Source organism: Macaca mulatta, chromosome 7, assembly GCF_049350105.2.
Source record: "Macaca mulatta isolate MMU2019108-1 chromosome 7, T2T-MMU8v2.0, whole genome shotgun sequence".
NCBI lineage: Eukaryota > Metazoa > Chordata > Mammalia > Primates > Cercopithecidae > Macaca > Macaca mulatta.
The window spans coordinates 161,854,496-161,877,121 of record NC_133412.1 but is presented as its reverse complement, the minus strand read 5'-3'; the positions used below and the strand labels follow the sequence as shown (position 1 = coordinate 161,877,121).

Sequence of the window (22,626 nt, the reverse complement as noted above, 5' to 3'; positions counted from 1 at the left end):
TAACTGCAGACACTAGTATTATGTATACAACAAAACAATGGTGAACATTTGGACATGAGGAAGAATATAATGGTTTTATTATTATCATTATAGGACCTTGTGTTGGAGCTCGTTTTTGGTTATCGAGGCAGAGACTGTAGGAATAATGTTCACTATTTAAATGATGGTGATGATATAATTTATCACACTGCATCCATTGGAATCCTGCACAATGTTGCTACAGGTAGGAAATCCTGATTCTCCATCCCTCTTTCACTTTTTTTAACTTAGAAATTTTGATCTAGCTGCTTAAAATCTTTGTTAAAGCTATAAATAGTAATTTAAATGTAGGAGAAATCCTCCAGAATAAAAATATTTCGTATTTCAGAACTTTCTAGTAATATTTCAAGTAAACAAATTTCAGTTTTAATCGAGTATAATACAGCAGAAAAGGAATTCATAATGCAAGTGCTCATAAGTCTATTAGAAGTAAAGGTTTTACTGTATGTTAAAACCATGTTTTATACTGAAACCATTGGTAACTTTAATTCTGTTTCCCCATAACCTCATGATGAGAATAAATGGTTTGGATGGTTGTTTCTGATAGTGATTGAGTGTAGCATGTTGGGTGAGTGATTGCTGGGGCTGGGAGTGTTCTTACTGAGGCCTTGGAAAGCCAAGGAAGAAAGACTTAAGAAAGCTGTTTATCTGTGGCTCTATGATGATACCTTGTTTGACCCAAGAAGGTGAGAAAATGATTTCTTGATGTTCATTTAACTGATTGGATTATTCAGTTGGATTATTCAAGAGCAAATAACGTTCTCTTAGCATCATAGTGACATTAAGTATTTAATTTTGAATTGTTTTATTACAATTTAATGGCAAACTTCATAAAAGTCTGAAAGTTAGAAGTAAAAATAAAAGTTATCTAGTTCATTCTTGTTTTCCTCTGATAGCTTCATTCTGAATGGGTAAAGAGTAGATCGATGATGTAAATTATAATCCACCACCCCTTGTTGGTATTAACCATTAATATGATCTTTCTATTTTGGTTTCATAAAGAAAAGCATTCACCAAGATCACACAGAAATCAGTGGCAATTTTCTATTTAATAATTTAGGCCAGGCCGGGCGCGGTGGCTCAAGCCTGTAATCCCAGCACTTTGGGAGGCCGAGACGGGCGGATCATGAGGTCAGGAGATCGAGACCATCCTGGCTAACCCGGTGAAACTCCGTCTCTACTAAAAAATACAAAAAACTAGCCGGGCGAGGTGGCGGGCGTCTGTAGTCCCAGCTACTCGGGAGGCTGAGGCAGGAGAATGGCGTGAACCCGGGAGGCAGAGCTTGCAGTGAGCTGAGATCCGGCCACTGCACTCCAGCCTGGGCGACAGAGCGAGACTCCGTCTCAAAAAAAAAAAAAAAAAAAAAAAAAAAAATCCTTCTTAATTGAGGTATCACGTATCTGTCCTTCAGAGAGAATGAGGAAGAGTAAGATAAGACAAACAAGAAAGGACTGTATATGTAAACTCTCATGTTTATACTTATAATTTTATTTTTACTTTTCTGATTTGTAATTAATCACCTTTCTAGTGGTGGGGTGTCTAGAGAGAGGGCAGATGGAGACTAGGCCACCTGCTTTAGTTTTTACTATATTTGGTTTCTCACCAGTTTGAGGATACATTGTTCATAGTCTAGGAAGTGGATTTGCCATAAATGATTCATTATTTTGAGGTGTGTTCCTTCAATTCCTAGTTTGTTGAAGGTTTTTAACATGAAAGAGATGCTGGATTTTATGGAAAGCATTTTCCATATCTGTTGAGATAATCATATGGTTTTTGTTTTTAATTCTGTTTATATGGTAAATCACATTTGTTAATTTGCATATGTTGAACCAACCTTGCATGCTAGGAATGATGAAGCCTGCTTGATCATGGTGAATTAATTTTTTGATGTCCTGCTGGATTTTGTTTGCTAGTATTTTGTTGAGACTTTTTGCATCTATGTTCATCATAGGGATGATGGTCTGTAGTTTTCTACAAGCATATTGGCCTATAGTTTTCTTTTTTCATTGTGTCTTTGGCAGGTTTTGGTATGAGGGTGATACTGGCTTCACAGAATGAGTTAGAGAGGAGTGCCTACTCCTCTATTTTTTGGAATAGTTTCAGTAGAATTGGCACCAGCTTTTCTTTGTACGCCTGGGAGAATTCAGCTCTGAATCCATCTGGTCCAGGGCCTTTTTTTTTTTTTTTTTTTTTGAGATGGAGTCTTGCTGTGTCACCCAGGCTGGAGTGCAGTGGCACAATCTCGGCTCACTGCAAGCTCCGCCTCCCAGGTTTGCACCATTCTCCTGCCTCAGCCTCCCAAGTAGCTGGGACTGCAGGCGCCCGCCACTACACCTGGCTAATTTTTTGTATTTGTAGTTTTTAGTAGAGATGGGGTTTCACCGTGTTAGCCAGGATGGTCTCGATCTCCTGACCTCGTGATCCACCCGCCTCGGCCTCCCAAAGTGCTGGGATTACAGGTGTGAGCCACCACACCCGGCCTGGTCCAGGGCTTTTTGATAGGTTGATAGGTTTTTTATTACTCATTCAATTTTGGAACTCACTATTGGTCTGTATAGGTTTTGAATTTCTTCCTGATTCAATCTTGGGAGGTTTTGTGTTTTTAGGAATTTATCCATCTCCTCTAGATTTTTCTAATTCTTTTTTTTTAGAAGCCCACAACTAATATCATAGCCTCTAGATCTAGATTGTGTATTTATAGGTGTTCATAATCATCTCTGAGGGCCTTTTGTATTTTTGTGGGATTGATTGTAATGTGATCTTTGTCATTTTTGATTGTGTTTATTGGGATCTTCTTTGTTTTGTTAATCTAACTAATGGTCTATTGATCTTGTTTATATTTTCAAAAAAACGATTTTTTTATTTTGTTGATTCTTTGTATGGATGTTTGGGTCTCAGTATTGTTCATTTCTGCTCTGATTTCGTTATTTATTTTCTTCTGCTAGCTTTGGGGTTACTTTGTTCTTATATTTCTGTTTCCTCCAGGTATGATATTAGATTGTTAATTTGAGATCTTTCTAACGTTTTGAGATAGACATTTAGCACTGTAAGCTTTTCTCTTAACACTTAACATGCTTTTGCTGCATACCAAAGATTTTGGCATGTTGTGTCTCTGTTTTAATTTACGTTGAAGATTTTTTAAAAATTTTTTACCTTATTTCATTGTTTACCCAAAAGTCATTCAGGAGCAAGTTGTTTAATTTTTATGTAATTGTGGTTTTGGGAGATCTTCTTGGTATTGATTTCTATTTTCCACTGTGGTTAGGAGAGTATGGCAGATATTTCAATTTTCTTAAATGTATTGAGACTTGCTTTATGGCTGAACGTGTGGTCAATCTTGGAGTATGTTTTATGTGCAGATGAGAAGAATGTATATTCTATGGTTGATGGGCAGAGTTTTCTGTCTTTTATGTCCAGTTGGTCAGGTATTTAATTCAAGTCCAGAATTTCTTTGTTAGTTTTCTACCTTGATGATCTGTCTAACACTATCAGTGGGTTGTTGAAGTGCCCCACTTTGATTTTTGTTTTGCTTTTTTGTGGGCCTAGTATTATTCATGGTTCTCTATCCTCTGGATCCAACCTACTGCTCTGAACTCATTTTCTACCTCTTCATTTTATTTGTACACGTCTATCTTTATTCCCTTCTGCGTGGACTACTGTCATAGTCTCACTGTCACTACTACCAGATGAATCACATTATACTCATTTGATCAAAAAACTTCAGTTCCTGCTGGGCATGGTGGCTCATATCCGTAATCCCAGCATTTTGGGAGGCTGAGGTGGGCGGATCACTTGAGGCCAGGAGTTTGAGACCAGCCTGGCCAACACAGTGAAACCCCATATCTCCTAAAAATACAAAAAAATATATAGCTGGGCACGATGGCAGACACCTATAATCCCAGCTACGTGAGAGGCTGAGGCATGAGAATTGCTTGAACTGGAGAAGTGGAGGTTGCAGAGAGCCAAGATCACGCCATTGCACTCCACCCTGGGCAACAGAGTGAGACTGTCTCAAAAAAGAAAAAAAAAAAAAAAAGATTTCAGTTCCTCCCCCACTGACTTCAGAACAAATATAAAATATGACTCAATATGGCCCAAATTATTCAATGGAAAATTACTACTGGTTTCTGTGTGACTCTGGCAAATCCTTTTCTCTAAGAAACCAAAACAGAAGATTCATGGGCTGACACTCAAAATCCTCCCTAACTCTAGTCCCGAACTGCCTTTCCAACCATGTTACTCATCTTTCTTCTTCATGACCCTACACTTCAGCCAAATGAGCCTGTTATATGGATACATAACACTTTCCTGCCTTTAGGCCTCTGCTTAAAGTGTTCCTCTGCCTACAAGGCCCTTCCCCGCTGACTTTTACATTTGTAAAATCTGTCTGGGTCAGTCCAGGATTACCATATTCCCATGATGAGATTAATCTTTTCTGCTCTGAATTCCCATAGCATTTTGATCCCAACTCTCTTGTGGTACTTGGAATCTTCAGCCTTGTACTATATTGTTTATCCCTTTTACGGCTGTATCCCATTAAATGATTTTCTGAATCATTTTTCTATCCTTACGATGCTGTATATATAGTAAGTGCTCAAAATATGTTTTGAAAAAGCAAATAAAGAGTAGTTTATTGTTCTGGGTAAGGGCTTTTGGCTGTTATATCTTAAAATTTTCAAACTTAATTCTCAAATTCTTTTTTGTAGGTTCTCAGAGTTTTTATCAGGAACATAATGATGATATTCTGTGCCTCACAGTAAACCAGCACCCCAAATTTATCAACATAGTGGCAACTGGCCAAGTAGGTATGTTTCTATATTTTAAAAGAAACAATTTAAAGCATTTGCTTTGTTCACATAAATTCAAGAAAAAATCAAAATATAATTTTATTTATTGATTGATTATTTATTGATTGTTCAAAATCGATGTATACATAAAACACTCCCCAATTATACCATATTTTTAGCTTCCAGGCCTTTCTCTCACTCACTCTGGTTATCTGAGTTGGTCTTGACAATCCAGAATTTAAAGTAAACTATTGTATGGTAGTTGAAATAGTTGGATTTAGTCCTTTAGCAGGAATTTCTGGTCAGCAAAAAGGTTTAATTCAATAGTATATAAAGCAGAAAAGAGGAGTTTGAAGAGGAAGTAGTAAACAAGGGAAGCTGAGAAATAACTAGACTGGACGGGGTAGAACCCTGCTTCAGCAGGGGTTTAGGCTAGAAAGAAGAGAGGACCCAAGTCTGTTTTTTGTTGGTAAATCCCTTCTGTCTTTTTCTTTTCTTTGTCATTGACCTAATTCACCAACTGTTTTGAGCTGTTTTGAAATATACCTGTGTTCTTTTACCTCTGTGAAAAACTTAAAGGCCATAACTCCACAGTCAAACTGATGAGAGGATGGCAGGTCTATTTAGGACATATCTGCCAACCTGTGATTACTAAATATGAATATGGCAGAAATCTCATACACTTCAATAAGTTTGTAAAATTCATTGAAACCAGTGTGTTTGTTGGAATTTATTGGACCTTGATGGCTAAACTAGCTTTCCAGGTCCCTTTTCTTCTTGACTAAGATAACTTATACTTTTAATATCTTCATTTTTCATGCAGGTCCTAAGTTGATAGTCAGGAATTTGTTGTCTGGGTTGCCTGGTTCTGAAGCTATGCCACATAGACCTTTGTGTTTTTCCTTTCTGTACAGTTTTCTACTTTTAAAAGTAAATGGAACATTACCCATTATACAGAAAATATTCTAATCTTTGCATATAAATACATAGGTCTAGCTTCTGTTTGTGCTAAGTTTTTGGAAAGTGAATTCTTATTTTCACTGTGCACAAGGAACAAGGCCCATCTCCTTGAGGAACGAAGAGACTATGTTACCTAAGTATCTAGCTCAATGCCTCTTGGTACATAGTTACTGTTTAGTTAATGTTTATTGAATAAATTCAGTTACTCAACAAATTTACTGAACACCTGCCATGTGCCAGGTATTATTTTAGGTGCTGGGGACACGGGCAACTTACAAAAAGGCAAAATCCCTGTATTAATGGAATTCATATTCTGCAAATAGAATTCTAGAAAGTATGGTTCTTGGCCGGGCGCAGTGGCTCAAGCCTGTAATCCCAGCACTTTGGGAGGCCGAGACGGGCGGATCACGAGGTCAGGAGATCAAGACCATCCTGACTAACACGGTGAAACCCCGTCTCTACTAAAAAATACAAAAAACTAGCCGGGCGAGGTGGTGGGTGCCTGTAGTCCCAGCTACTCGGGAGGCTGAGGCAGGAGAACGGTAAACCCGGAAGGCGGAGCTTGCAGTGAGCTGAGATCCGGCCACTGCACTCCAGCCTGGGCGACAGAGTGAGACTCCGTCTCAAATAAAAAAAAAAAAAAAAAAAAGTATGGTTCTTTCATTTTCCACCTTGACTTCTCCTTTTCTTTCCTTTGCTCTCCCTCTGTTAGGCAACTTATTTATCACTTTAGTGCCATGGTTTTCTCTCTCAGTTAACAAATGTCATGGTCACAAATTAATCTTTTAGGAATTTGGCCCTTTTTCCTCCTTTATTTTGAAAGACAACACTATAGGAAATATGAAATGACTAATTATATCCCTCCTGTTTCTTTCCAAGTCAAACTCTGGGGAGTACAGAAGTAAATTTTAGATTATATATGTAGCTCCATTCCTTATACCATTTGTACCCTTCCAGAAAATAGATAGCAAAAATTACTGGTGACTAATTAAGATAGACTCAAGGGAAGACTAAAGAATGAGGAAGGATTTTATTTTTCTCTTCACACATTAAGAGAATTGTTTTGTTACTTTGCTGTCAGGCTTGTTTAGTACCCACAAAGCACAAAACAGCATTTACAATGTTTATTGTTCCTTCTGTTAAAAATCATATAGATCATAGAGGAATTGAAATGTTTGATTTTGTACTATTTTAGCCAGTTACATTCAAACTTTTTTCTTGGCTAGAATCTTGGAATTTTAGGGCCAAGTATATCATTTTATCCTCTCTGTTACAGTGTGCTTGAACCCTGCTGCCACTTAATACCTAATGAAGTAAACGTTTCCCTGGGAAGCTTAGTTATAAAATGGTTCTTCATATAGAACAGAAATCTGTCTGTGATTGCTACTCTTTGGCCCTCATTCTTGGGGTATCTAGAACATCTAATCACATTCATATGACATTATCTTCCAGTTTTGGAGACAGCATATTTTCCCTGAGTCTTATCTAGTTCTTCTGTTTGTTTGTGACAGAGTCTCATTCTTTTGCCCAGGCTGGAGTGCAGTGGCGCGATCTTGGCTCACTGCAGCCTCCACCTCCTGGGTTCACACATTCTCCTGCCTCAGCCTCCTGAGTAGCTGGGACTACAGGTGCCCGCCACCATGCCCGGCTAATTTTTGTATTTTTAGTAGAGACGGGGTTTCACTATGTTGGCCAGGATGATCTTGATCTCTTGACCTTGTTTTCCACCTGCCTTGGCTTCCCAAAGTGCTGGCATTACAGACATGAGCCACTGTGCCCAGCCTAGTTCTTTTCTTTTAGAATGTCTCCTTTGGGCACCCTGCAACTACATTCCATGGAACAAGGTGTACATGAGAGCAAGGGGATTGCTTTCCATGGGGGAGCCTACTTCTCCACTGGACCATGCTTTGGATATATGAAATCCCAGAATTCTCTACCAGATGGTCCTGAACCTACTAATGGCCCTGCATGAGCCTTTTCTCTGCGTCTGTCCTCCCAGTGGCAGACTGTACAACCAATGTGTGTACTCTTGAGGGGTGGCCAAGCTGTTCATTGTGTAGGGGTGGATGGAGTTTTAATGTAGTAGCTGGGATAACCACATATCTTAAGAAATTTGAGCTGCCATGACAGATATCACAGAGTTTGTAGCTTAAACAACAGAAATATTATTTTTCACAGCTCTGGAGGTTGGAAGTCCAAAATCAGGGTGCCAGCATGGTCAGGTTGTGGTGAGGGCCTTCTCTGTGGTTTGCAGATGGCTGTCTCTTCTTATAAGAACACTAATCTCACTGTGAGGGCTCCATCCTCATAACCTTCCCACCTCCTAATACCATCACACTGGGGATTAGGGTTTGAGTATATGAATTTTGGGGGAAGATGGACATCCAGTTCATAGCACCACACATGAGCTTCCATGGCTGTTTGTGGTGTGGGATGGAAGAGAATGGGTCTGGTTGTCTCATGCTGCCCAAACTCACAGTAGTTCTAAATTGGTATCTGCCTTCCAGGTCATTATAGGAGTGTACTCATCAAGGTAAGAGACTAGAATATATTTTATTTGGTAAGTTTTATCTTGATGGATAGCTGTAAAATATTTAGGCCGATGACATTTAAGCCTTCATTTGTACTTCTGTCCCAGACCCTGTTAACCTGGTCTCTCCAAACCAAACACTCCCAGTCTTTCAACCAGGCTTTAGGTGGCAAAGTTCCAAGCCCTCTCACCATTTGGTTTTTAATAGAACATATTAACTAAAAATGGTATTTCCTGTGTGGTCTGCTCAGCAGAGTTAAGTACTTTATTGTTTTTCCTCATGTTCCAGGTCAAGGCACTATGGACCTATGTTATCAATATATTTTTTAAATCATTATTTCACGTGGATATAAAGCTTTTACCAAAGCAAAAAACAATCACCCGTCTTCAGTGGATTCCTATATTTTTACTTTCTTTCTTGCTCTAAAGACTGCTACTTTGAAAAGTTTGGTTGTTAGGTATTTCTGCCACAAATATAATGAGCATGGGCTTTCACATTTTCTTTCTTGGCAAACTTGTACTCATATGGAAAATCTTTAGTTGAGAGAAAGAACTTTTTTGCTTTCTTGAGTTATACAGTAACTTTTGCCATCATATCTCTCAGCTCAGAGGGTTTAGATCTAATTCTTCCCTGGAGACAGATGCATTTAAAGATGCATTAAAAGATGCATATGGAAAATCTTTAGTTGAAAGAAAGAACTTTTTTCCTTTCTTGAGTTATACAGTAACCTTTGCTGTAATTAAAACTCCAGAGAGTCTATTATTAGCAGTACCAAAATATAAACCAAAATGAGGGTAATATCATCTTAAATCATATCAGTGTCATTTTAAAAGTTGTTATAATTAAAAGTTTATGTAACTCATTAAATGCAAAGAAAACAAAATTTTTATCCAAAGGAAGATTGAAAGATCATACATAGAATGTTAATAAGTTTGTATAATTGAAATGAGTGTCTTCTCTCACAGTTTACTCAATCGAATGTAATAAAACCAATTTTGTATCTAATAGTTTATAATTAATATGATATTTGGGTTTTTACAGATTTTACAGATTTATGTTATTTATAGATAATTATTTTCCATTACAGGTGATTCAGCAGACATGTCAGGTAAGGAAAACTAAACATTTTCTGCTATATTTATATTGTTTGGTGATGATAGTGCATATTAAACTTAAGTTCAAGTATATTAGTCCGTTCTTGCATTGCTATAAAGAACTACCTGAAACTGGGTAATTTACAAAGAAAATGTTTAATTGGCTCACAGCTCCACAGGCTGTACAGGAAGCATGGCTGGGGAGGCCTCAGGAAATTTACAATCATGGTGGAAGGCAAAGGGGAAGCAGGTATGTCCTACATGGCTGAAGCAGGAGGAAGAGAAAGGGGAAGTGCTACACGTTTAAACAAGCAGATCTCATGAGAACTCACAATCACAGAACAGCAAGGGGGAAATCCACCCCCATGATCCAATCACCTCCCACCAGTCCCCTCCTCCAACACTGGGGGTTACTATTCAACGTGCGATTTGGGCAAGGACATAAATCCAAACCATATCATCAAGTATCTTGTTACTCTATAAAGAACTTGCGGATTATTTTTTTCATTAAGAATATATTATTTTAATGTCATGATTCTGAACTCAGCCTGTGGTAATAGTAATGGTTTTTTTGGACAAGCATGGTAGCTCACACCTGTAATCCCAGCACTTTGGGAGGCCAAGGTCTGAGGATCCCTTGGGCGCAGGAATTCAAGACCTGCCTGGGCAACATAGTGAGACCCTGTCTCTACAAAAAATTTTTAAGAAATTAAAAAAATAATAATAATGGTTAAAAAGAGCTAATATATTTTAATCTATTTTATGTGCTCAGCACTGTTTTAAGCACTTTAAATAAAAGTTTTATTTGACATGACCATGCTTATCAAGTTACATATGTTCTGTGGCAGCTTTTGTGCTACAATGGCAGAGGTGTGTAGTAGCTACAGAGGCTATAGATGACACTTATCTGTTTGCACTGCTTTTTGGTACCCTGCAGGTTCCAGTAACACAATTATAATTCACTGATTTTGAGCACTATCTGTTATCTCTTGTTATTTTATTTTGGTTTTTAACCAGTAAATCTCCATCATGTCAAAACAAGGGTAAAAACAAAAATAGTTTTTGAATATCACACTTTTAAGGCACAGTGAAGCATGGATTGTATTGTAATCAAATGAGATGACAGGCTGAGTATGGTGGCTTACACCTGTAATCCCAGCACTTTGGGAGGCTGAGAGAGGCCGACTGCTTGAGGCCAGCAGTTCAAGTCCAGCCTGGGCTGTTGCCGAGACAGCAAGATGCTGTCTCTACAAAAAACAAACAAAAAAAGAAAAATTAAAAAACCTTGATGATTTGAGTTGAGATGGCAATAAATGTGATAAAAACAATAAATGAGATGATGGCAATAAAACAAAGTATTTGTTTTCTCAGAGGTGGTAACATTCAGCTATGCCAGGAGTGGATAGCTGAGGCGTGATCTGGGGACTGCAGGCTTAGACCAGTTTCAGGGGTCCCAAGACTTCCCACACATTCGGCAGTTCACTAGGAGAAATCACAGGACTGAGAGGTACTTAAGGCTTTAGTTTATTACAGTGAACAGAAAAGGGAAAAGACACATGAGGTAGAATCTGGAGCATCTAGTTACAGGGTTTCGATGTCTCTCCAACACCCTTGTGCCAGGGTGCCACAGAACCTGCGTCTTCCTCCAGCAGTCAAATCCAGCAACACACATGAGGTGTTTCTGCCTCGGCAAGCCTACTGAAGTCTCAGAGTCCAGAGTTTTTATTGGGGGCTGGTCACACAGGGATAAAGACCAGCCTCAACTACCAAAATACCAGACACCCTGAAGAAAGCAAGTGTTCAGCGCCCCAGGTGGACAAAAGAGCTTTGTCAACATGGAGAACACTTCAAACGTTCTTACACACTGGCCAAGAGCTAGCCCAGCAAGCAGGCCCTTCTGATGACAGTAACCTTGGGCCTGCTTATATTAAATCTTTCCTGCGTAAGCCGTAAAGCTGGATCAAGAAACTGGAAGGTCAGTGTGACTGGAGGAAGGCCTCTGAGATGAATATAGGGAGGTAGAGTGGTAATCTCATGCAGGATGTTGTAGCTCAGGGAGAAGAGTTTGGATTCATGCTAAGTGCAGAGTCTGTCACTGGAGAATTTTAAACAAGGGAGTGATGTGACCTAATTTATACTTTGAGAAAACCACTCTCACTACACTATTGAGAATGTAGAGGGGGAAGAGAGAAAACTGGAAAATTAGGGGTCCGTTATAGTAGTCCAAGCGACAGTTAAGCGGGGTGGCAGGAATGAATGTGGAGAGAACGAGACAAATATGGAGTGTATTCTGGAGTAAAGCCAGTAATCCTTTCTGATTAATTGGATATGGGGGTATGACAAAGTGAGGAATCAAGGCCAGTTGTTAACTTTTTGCTTGAACAGTGAGCTAAATGAGATGGGGAATACTTTGAGAGAAATCAGTTTGGCAGGAAGAAATTATCCACAGATATAAGGAGTGAAATTTATTCGACATTCTTTCTTGTACAAATATGGGAAGACTGGTAGATTTGGGGATGAGAAAATAAGGAAGTACTGTCTAATGACTTCCATTTTCCCTGTATCGTCAACTGAGAGTGAGGAGGTGGGGAATGGGTATTGGGTTGGAACAAGGATAAAGTTTTTAAATTGTCACTTTGGAATATGGGAGAATAAATACATTAGAAGAGATATGAGCTGGGCACAGTAGCTCACACCTTTAATCATATCACTTTGGGTTTTTCTGTTTTGTTTTTTCTTTTTTTGAGATGGAGTTTCACTCTTATTGCCCAGGCTGGAATGCAGTGGCACAATCTTGGCTCACTGCAACTTCCATTTCCCGGGTTCAAGCATTTCTCCTGCCTCAGCCTCTCGAGTACCTGGGATTACAGGCGACTGCCACCATGCCCAGCTAATTTTTTGTATTTTTAGTACAGATGGGGTTTCACCATGTTTTCTAGGCTGGTCTCAAACTCCTGACCTCAAGTTATTCACCCGCCTCAGCCTCCCAAAGTGCTGGGATTACAGGCATGAGCCACCACGCCCCGCAGTCCTAGCACTTTGGGAGGCTGAAGTGGGCAGATTGCTTGAACTCAGGAGTTTAAGACCAGCCTGGGCAACATGGGAAACCCCATCTCTACAAAAATATACAAAACTTAGATGGGTGTGGTGGCATGTGACTGTAGATCCAGCAACTCAGGAGGCTGAGGTAGGTAGATCAATGGAGCCCAGGAATTCGAGGCTGCAGTGTGTCATGATCGCATCATGGCACTCCAGCCTGGGAGACAGTGAGACCTTGTCTCAAAAAGAAAAAAGAAAAGTTACCATTGAACACATTAGATGTGTTTTCAGTGGACACTATGGGAATATCTTTTGTCTCTGACAAAGTAATTTCAGCCCTCCTAAGACTGCACCTTAGAATTTGGTATTTTTGATCCTTAAGGCAATTAAGTAGAGAAAACTCACGCTCTGGTCTTGCTTAGTATTTGTAGTGACAGGCAGTTGCCCATCAAATAACTTCAGTGGGTGTCTGCATTTTACAGCAGAAGATAAGGAAATTCCTTAGCACACAAGAATAAGAGGGAGGGTAGCCTCCAGAGTGTGCTGCTTCAGGAGCTTCACAATGTCATCCAGAACCCAGGGACTTTCCATCTCTTCTGCTCTGCTCTCCACAGTGTTGGCTTCACCCACAAGGCTGGTTGCATTTGTGGTCGTGAAAATGACTGTAGTAGCAATTGGAGTTATGTGCTTCCTTGCTGTTATCCAGTGGGAAAGAAGGAAGAAAATCCTTTTCAGAACTATGACCTAAAAATCCTTGCTTTTAGCCTGACTGAGTCATTTTAGCCTGACTGTGTGAGGACACAAAGCAAACCTCGAACTGAGAAGATACTAGGGGAATACCATGTGCTGATTGGTTTAAATCTGGGTTATTAAACTAATCACTGAGGTCTGGGTTGGGAGTGGAAGCAGTATTGTTACAGTGGGCTCAGACTTTATTAGTTGAGCATGCAGTTTGTTTCCCCTGAATCAGTTGCACTCTAGGAGAGAGTAGATTCCTGAATAAAATTGGAGCCTTGGTAGGAAGAAAGGATGTAATGGATGCTGAGTATGCAGTAAGGAGTTACTCACTACAGAGACTAAAGGGCAAAATACAATTGGCATACCTAATGGCCCATGTTAAAATTTTCTTTTAAAATACAGTTTTTATTAGGCCAGGCATGGTGGCTCATGCCTGTAATCCTAGCACTTTGAGAGGCCGAGGCAGGCAGATCACCTGAGGTCGGGAGTTCGAGACCAGCCTGACCAACATGGAGATACCCCGTCTCTTCTAAAAATACAAAATTAGCCAGGTGTGGTGGGGGAGTGCCTGTAATCCCAGCTACTCAGGAGGCTGAGGCAGGAGAATCGCTTGAACTGGGAGACAGAGGTTGCAGTGAGCCAAGATCATGCCATTGCACTCCAGCCTGGGCAACAAGAGTGAAACTCCATCTCAAAAAAAAAAACAGTTTTTATTATACTGCATCAAAGGCAAACTCGGGGATAAAAAATATCCTTTAAAACTTTGATTCTTGTAAGACCCAAATAATTTATAGAGACACTTACGGCATCTCTATACAGGAAACTAAGAGTCAAAAACGTTAGTGAAAAGTTACTGGGATTGATTTTCTGGAGGGAGCTAGATATGGGGAAAAGAGCAAGAATGGAACCTGGATCTTGAGAACAGCATACCTGTGCTGCCTCTCCCAGCTTGGAGTTGTATTAGGGCAAGTCAGTTATCCTCTCTGAGGCTGAGTTCAGGAAAAAACGTACCTACCTAGAAGGTAAGTGTTAGAAAATATGCGATGTCCCCAATGACATGCCTGCCATGATAGGTACTTAATACCTCATGGCCTCCTGGAACAGGAGGAGTAAGAATTGTATATGTGTTACCCAAGCATCAGGAATGACCATTTCCAAATGATAGGAGAAAATACAATATACTTAATGAACATAGTTTCATCTTTAGTAACTTCAAGAGGTCCTGAAAATTTGCAGTAATTTTAGTTTTAAATACTGTTACTGATGTAAGTTTAGAGCAGTCTAAGTGTGTGGCAATTCCATACCTTACATACTTATAGGTTTTAAAACATAAATTCTGTTTTCACCTTCTTGCCATCTCCTTTAATTTTTTATAAAAATGAGAAGCTCAGTAATAGAATTTAAGATTACTTGCTGTTTAAATTTAGATAAATAAAACTTTCAAACTTGTGGCATATTAAATTTGGAGGCAAAAATTAGTGATATTTCTTGAAAATCTACTGTCTACCTCATCACAATTTGGCAAATATAATGTGAATTGCCTAGAGGTACATTTTGTAAACATATAACAATATTTATATAATATTTATCACTGGCAAAATTTATAGAGTGATCTGGTATATAGTTACATTTTAAATTTAAGCCACCTAACATTCTTTATGGAGGTTAAATTTACCTGTGCCTTGGGGTACTTTGACTTTTAATGAATGAAGAATATTTTAATTTTAGTTCAATACTTGCATTATTGTCATACATTTTACAAACATAACCTATTTTATTATATGATAAACTTTTATGTATATTTCCATGTAGTTTTGATATTTTACAGTTGCATAAATCTTTGAACAATTTCTACTTAATGATACTCGTAAGTCTCTGGTTTAATATATTTTAACTGCTTTGAAGAACTGTCAGATTTAATTTATCATTGTGTACTACAAATAGCAGATGGCATAAAATATAATCTAAATTTATCAGAATATTTTCTTTAGAGAGTGACATTTATTTCTGCATTGAATGATTTAAGGCAGCTTGTCTTATTTAATGTTTCTCTGTTTTTAAAACATAACATTTATAATTTGAAGCAAATATACTTCAGTATTTTTATTGCTTCATTAAAAGTACTTATGTTCTGAGATTGAATTAACTGCTGAATTGACCTATCCCTATTCATTTTTATAGGGTGCAGTTCATAAAAAAGAAAATATAAAACTATAATTTTTTAACTTTAGAAAATATGGAGAACTGGGATAATTTTTTTAAGCAGCAGAAACAAGCTACACAAGATTAATAATAATAACCACATTTTTTAAAGATGAGCAGTTTTATCTTTCTCATGAAATCCTGTTTTTTAAGTACATGTCTTATAAAGTGATATGAACTTAGCTTTTTACCAGATGTCTATCTGTTTATGGTTGAAAATTTCTTTTGAGATCTATTCAGGTGGTTTCCTATCTACTGCCTTTCTCAATTTGTGTCTGCTTTTCATTTCTCTTTCAGGTAACATCAGTACTGAATGTATACTTGGTGTTTAATATTTATTGTGTAATATTTGTATAGTTCTCCATGTAATTGTATAAAGATTAAAAGTATACATAAAACATGCATTTGTTTTGAATTGTTTAAAGTTGAGATTGCCTGATTTGCTTGTCTAAATGCTGTTTTTCCAAAAATGTAATTTGGAATATAGCCAGAAGAAGTGTTCTATATTTTTTCCTTTTCTTTCCTCCCCACCCCCAAAACTTCTTTTCCTTTTTTAAGTTCAGTCTTAGTTTTGAGCTGTTCTTTGTTTAGTACAGTTTTTATTTGGTACATATTTATCCATGTTTCAGAGATGAATATGCATCAGCTTTAGAAACAGAAACATTTAAACAGGTAGATTACAACTTTTGATATTATCTTTATTTAGCTGCAGCTCCTTCTATTCACATCTGGGACGCAATGAACAAGCAGACTTTATCTATCCTAAGATGCTACCATTCAAAGGGAGTATGTTCAGTCAGCTTCAGTGCTACGGGCAAACTATTGCTTTCTGTGGGACTAGACCCAGAACATACTGTTACCATTTGGAGATGGCAGGAAGGTAGGATTCTTTTGTGTGTTTTATTTTTAAAAAACAAGAATACAAGGGTAGTAGGAATTCTGTATTTAATAGTTGCCTTAAAGTTGGTGGTTGAAATAATTACTCAGTGTAGGCCTACACAATATATGGTACACAGTTAGTGGTACTGCAGGTATATTTCACTTTAAAAGCCCAGTGGAACTGTAACCTCACAAAACTAGATAAATTAATGAAACCATTATTAGTATTACAAATGATTCGCTGCTATTTTCTTCAACAAGAAACTATGTTTATTATTAATGATTTGATTAGTTTTAGAGATTCTTATCAGTGAAAATTATGTATATTTCTAATGATAATGGCAGATCAGCAGGATAATACTACCTACCACACTTTAGACAAAATGTTTAAGTTGTATAAAGAAAAGTTAATGGAATGAAGATAAGTGAAAAGGACTCGATACACAAATAATTGTAAATCATGTATTGCTAGGTAGTAGAGCAGGGGCCATTGGCCTCTTTTCTAAGCCTTTGTTATTTGAACCATGTATTTTACATATTTGTTCGATGCTGTTGATTAGCTTGGTTCTTGTAATAACCTAGATAATTTTGTTGTATCTTGTCAGGTGCCAAAATTGCCAGCAGAGCTGGTCACAATCAACGTATTTTTGTGGCAGAATTCCGACCAGATTCAGATACCCAGTTTGTCTCAGTGGGAGTAAAACATGTGAAGTTCTGGACCCTGGCAGGAAGGGCTCTTCTTAGCAAAAAAGGGCTACTGAGCACACTGGAAGATGCCCGGATGCAGACCATGCTCGCTATTGCATTTGGTGCAGTATGTCTCTTAAAATGCATGTAGTGTGACTTTGACTACTTTACATTTTCTTGCCTTAGATCTTCAGCCACATTAATGTTGATATGATACTGTGATCTGCTAATCATTACATGCCCTGGTCAAGCATGTATTTCATCTTTCAAAAATCTAGTTCTTTCAGAAATTAGGGAGTAAAAAAGAATGTTAATGAGAGGGGAAAAAGGATTTTTTTTTTTTTTTTTTTGACACAATATCTCACTCTGTCGCCTGGGCTGTGGTGCAGTGGTGCGATTATAGCTCACTGTAGCCTCCATCTCCCAGATTCAAGTAATCCGCCTCCTTAGTAGCTGGGACTACAGGGCAGGAACCACCATGCCTGGCTAATTTTTTTTTCATTTTTAGTAGAGACAGGGTTTCACTATGTTGCCTAGGCTGGTCTCAAGCTCCTAAGCTCAAGTGATCCTCCCACCTTGACCTCCCAAAGTGCTGGGTTTACAGGTGTGAGCCACCATGATAAGGATTATGATGAACATTTGATTCCTTGGACTACTGTTATACTCAGAAGCCTTCCTTAATCTTGTAATTGTCACCCTAAATATCCTAAAATTTCTGTCTTCCTAGTAGTTCTTCATAGTCCTAAAAATTTGTCAGAGTAAAAGAAAGGTAAATCAAGAAACATGATTTTCAAATGACTGAAGGTGGTACTAGCGTTTAGGATTTCCTTTGCTTTTTATCATTTAACACACTGCTTATCATACAGCTGGAAGTGCTCTGGGCCAGTGTCTCTACTTCGAGGGAAGAAGGAGGTAGTGAGACAGAAGGAAATAGCACAGTTCCTGGCCCTGATAGAAGTGTGTTCAAGAGCCCTGCTCTCCCCTCACTGTATTCCATCTCATCTGGACCTGTGGCTTCCAATCCACGTCTCTTTCCTTTAATATCCTGCATTGGCTAGGCTGTATTTGGTGTATCAAAAAACTAAGTGGATTTTGTAATTAAAATGTTTATGTGGGTATGCAATACTTACAGGAAAAGTTATAATTATAGAATATTTAAATACACTTAAATGTTTTTGAGAAAAAGACCATTGAAATGTTTGTGCTATGTCAAATTTCAGTTGAACATTTTGGGTATTCTTAATATAAGACCAGGCCAGGCACCGTGGCTCAGGCTGGGCACAGTGGCTCACGGCTGTAATCTTAGCATTTAGGGAGGCCGAGGCAGGCAGATCACCTGAGGTCAGGAGTTCAAGACCGGCCTGGCCCACAGGGTGAAACCCCGTCTCTACTAAAAAAAAATCAGCCAGGCGTGGTGGCAGGTACCTGTAATCCCAGCTACTCGGGATGCTGAGACAAGAGAATCGCTTGAACCTGGGAGGCAGAGGTTGTGGTGAGCTGAGATCGCGCCATTGCACTCCAGCCTGGGCAACGAAGAGCGAAACTCTGTCTCAAAAAAATAAAAAATAAACTCTAGAATTACAGTATGTTAGAATTGGAAGGGAAGAATTGTCCAGGGTTATTCTAGCTAATAAGCAACAGACTTGGAAAGGAGAAGGTCCTGACAAAGCTAAGCCTCCAGTTCAGGTTTCCTGACTCTTGAATTCAGCGCTGCTGCTGCCACTACACGATGCATGCTCTTTTGTATCAAGGGTGAGACAGCATTGCACATACATAGAAAATTATCTGTTTGAACTCTATTTGAACTTTTGATGAGTTTGTCTCCCCCTCCCCCACTCCTTTTCAGAATAACTTGACGTTTACAGGTACCATCAGTGGTGATGTCTGTGTGTGGAAAGATCACATATTGTGTAGAATCGTGGCGAGAGCTCACAACGGGCCTGTGTTTGCCATGTACACCACCCTGCGAGATGGACTTATCGTGACTGGGGGAAAGGAAAGGCCGTGAGTCCTCTTTCTTTTCACAGAATGTTTATGCATTTGTGACCTACCTGAGGTTTGCAGTTAATTATTCTAGTTGTTTCTAGGCTACACAGAGTGTCCTCTCTGACCTTCCTCCTCATACGCTTCTCCTTTATTACCTTTTATGTGCCTTCTGTTGAGTCTCATTTCTGATATTAATTCACTTCCAATGTTTTTCATGTTGGGGTGATACTTTTTCTGAGGTGGGGATAGGTAGTTGTCCTACAAGTTGAGGTACTTTTCTTACTGTCTGTATGCCTGTGTACATATCTGCTGAGTAGGAGGCCCATAGGGGGATCTGGAGCCAGGGTTGTGTTTTGCCTGCTCTCTTTTTTGTTCAGAATGGATTATAAGGAGTAGAATGCACATTGTTGCTTTAGAAAAGGATGAGGGAACTAGAGAGAACTGCCTTGTTTCCTTTTGCTTGAGGCAAACCTAAACTGTATACAAGACCTCAAAATTTGAGAAGAGGTCTTTTCTGAGTGATTTTCAAATCTCCCAACAGTAAGCAGATACTTATGGTTTGATTTGTCACCAACATAGTCATATGCATGTTGAAACATGACATGTAGGCTAGGCACAGTGGCTCACACCTGTAATCTTAGCACTTTGGGAGGCTGAGGCAGGCGGATCGCTTGAGCCCAGGTGTTTGAGACCAGTCTGGGCAACAGGGTGAAACCCCATCTCTATAAAAAACACAACAATTAGCTGGGTGTGGTGGTGCACACCTGTAGTCCTAGCTACTCAGGAGGCTGAAGTGGGAGGATCACTTGAGCCTGGGGAGGTTGAGACTTTAGTGAGCTGTGATGGTGCCACTGCACTCCAGCCTGGGTGACAGAGTGAGACCCCGTTTGAAAAACAAAAACCAAAATAAATGTGACATATAGGTGACTAAGAAGTACATTTCAATACAAGATTGAAAGAACCCACATATGTTAAACACAAGTGCAGAATTTGTGCCTCTCACATAAAGGAAGAATGCACATAGGCATGCTTTAAAACAAGCAGCTCATCTAGCAGAAAATGAAGGAATACATTTTTCAGTCCTTCCAGGAGAAAATCCATAAATGGGCTCTATTTCGTCCTCCAACACTTGTATTTTCCACGTCATTTACTCCTGCACACCCCCGCTCACTAGAAGCCTGCTAAACTGTTCCAGTGAGATATTTTAATACCTTGTAGGGAATAAATATGCTTCTGTTTTGGCCTTCAAAAATAAAGTCTGGGCTGGGTGCAGTGGCTCACGCCTGTAATCCCAACAGTTTGGGGGGCCGAGGAGGGCGGATCACGAGGTCGAGTTTGGGACCAGCCTGGCCAATATGGTGAAACCCTGTCTCTACTAAAAATGCAAAAATTAGCCGGGAGTGGTGGTGCACGCCTGTAATCCCAGCTACTCGGGAGGCTGAGGGAGAAGAATCACTTGAACCTGGGAGGCACAGGTTGCAGTGAGCCGAGATCACACCACTGCACTCTAGGATGGGTGACAGAGCAAGACTCTGTCTCAAAAAATAATAATAACTCTGTAGCACAGCATTTGTAATTCTATTATTTTTGCCTTACATTTCCATTAATAAAACTGGTTTTTAATTTTTTAAATTGTTTCCTTTTAATAAAATTGTTTTTTACATCTTCCTAATCAAGAAGTATTATGAGGCCAGGCACAGTGGCTCATGCCTGGAATCCCAGCACTTTGGGAGGCCGAGGCGGGTGGATCACCTGAGGTCAAGGAGTTCAAGACCAGCCTGGCCAACATGGTGAAACCCCAGCTCTACTAAAAATACAGAAATTAGCTGAGTGGGGTGGTGCACGCCTATAATCCCAGCTACTTGGGAGGCTGAGATAGGAGAATTGCTTGAACCCAGGAGGCAGAGGTTGCAATGAGCTGAGATCGTCCCACTTGCACTCCAGCCTAGGAGACAGAGTGAGACTCCATCTTAAAAAAAAAAGGAAAGAAAAAGTATTATGAGAGAGGATAATGTATGGTAGAGGCTAAATAAAATTATGCTCATGTCAGAAAAAAAAGTATTTCTCAAAATTCACTGAAACTGAATGTTTATTTTGACTGAGATATAGTAGATCCTCAAATTGCCATAGAAAGTTTAGAAGAATATTAGAAGTAAATTATAAATATCAGGGCCTTTTTTTTTTTTAAAGGATTCTGCTTATAACTTAGTATTTGTTTATAATAAAAATTATAGTAGCCAATAATAAACACTTACTCTGGCTTGGTTATTTACTTAGGTCAAAAGAAGGAGGAGCGGTTAAACTGTGGGATCAGGAACTGAGGCGGTGCCGTGCCTTCAGGCTTGAGACAGGACAAGCCACAGATTGTGTTCGTTCTGTGTGCAGAGGCAAAGTAAGATGTTCCGTGAGCTGATACAGTGCAGCAGAAAATAGAAAGTGGTTATTACTGTGATTCTCTCACCCTTTGCAGCTTAATGAACAATACTTAATAATGCATAAAGATGGATTTGCTTGCCAGCATTACTCTGTCTTTGCTGCTTTCTTTGCCAAAGTTAGGACCAGTGTGGTGCATAAGCTAGGAAGCTATTCTGTTTAAATACTGTATGTAAAACTCCAATATTTTCTAGAATCCGCCAATTCAACAACTCTAGTAAACAGAATTGAAAACCCTTACCAGTTGATTCATTTATATTAGGACAGCTGTCTCCATTTTCTTAAAAAACATACATTCCCTAGATAAAATATGTAATAAACAAACAATGGAATACTATTCAGCCATAAAAAATAATGAAATTCTGTCATTCTTGGTGGCAACATGGATGGGACTGAAGGACATGACGTGAAGTGAAACACGCCAGGCACAGAAAAATACATGTTCTCACTCCTATGCAGAAACTAAAAACGTTGATCCCACAGAGGTGGAGAGTAGAATAGTGGTTACTGGAGGTGGAGAAGGGGGAGGAGGAGGGGGATAGGGAAGGACTGGTTAAAGGATACAGTTTTACACAGCCAGATAGGAGCAGTACCTTTTAGTATTCTGTAGTACTGTAGGATGACTGTAGTTAAGAATCACGCATTTATGTATTTTCAGATACTTACAAGAGAGGATTTTGAAAGTGTCCATCACAAAGAAATGATAAATGTCTGAGGTGATGGTTATGCGCATTACCGTACGCCCCATAAATATGTACAGTTCTGTGTCCATTTCAAAATAAAACTTCAAAACTACAATTCCTATGGAAATTTTTGAGCGTGTTTGTACTTATTGTGTATTTATAAATCATACGGATATTATCTTCAGTCTGCTTATTAAATAGTAATTAAGCTTTCACTTTTTAACTAAAAAATAAATTCTAGTACTTTTTTCCTATATCCAACTGCACTTACCCTGTTTGGAGATCCTAAGATTATCAAATAAAAACTTTTGATTATTGAAGAATCCAGGTGTACTGCCACAGAAAAGTTCTGTTCTGTAGCATGGACTCTAATAGGTAATCCAGCCCAGTGTGCTTACAGATAGATGTGTGCCTGTAGTCATAGAAAAATTTGCATGAGCTAATGACTGCCTTGCTACTAGATTAGCTCAAAGCAAAAAGTTCTTGGAAAGCAGGTCAATAGAGTCATTTTTATATTATGAAGAAGAGCAGCTGTTGTATTACATTCAATGTATTGGTCCTACTTGT

The 22,626-nt window shown here is 38.9% G+C and overlaps 1 protein-coding gene across 1 annotated transcript in view; it reads left to right on the top strand.

The window, feature by feature from the left end:
- EML5 (EMAP like 5) overlaps positions 1–22,626 on the top strand; it is a 192,335-nt gene that overhangs the window by 160,812 nt on the left and 8,897 nt on the right. The window contains exons 29-35 of the mRNA XM_015144346.3: positions 94–223; positions 4,747–4,845; positions 9,406–9,426; positions 16,098–16,271; positions 16,876–17,084; positions 18,804–18,961; positions 21,221–21,335. Coding sequence (XP_014999832.2) covers positions 94–223; positions 4,747–4,845; positions 9,406–9,426; positions 16,098–16,271; positions 16,876–17,084; positions 18,804–18,961; positions 21,221–21,335 — 906 coding nt within the window. The remainder of the gene's footprint in view (positions 1–93; positions 224–4,746; positions 4,846–9,405; positions 9,427–16,097; positions 16,272–16,875; positions 17,085–18,803; positions 18,962–21,220; positions 21,336–22,626) is intronic.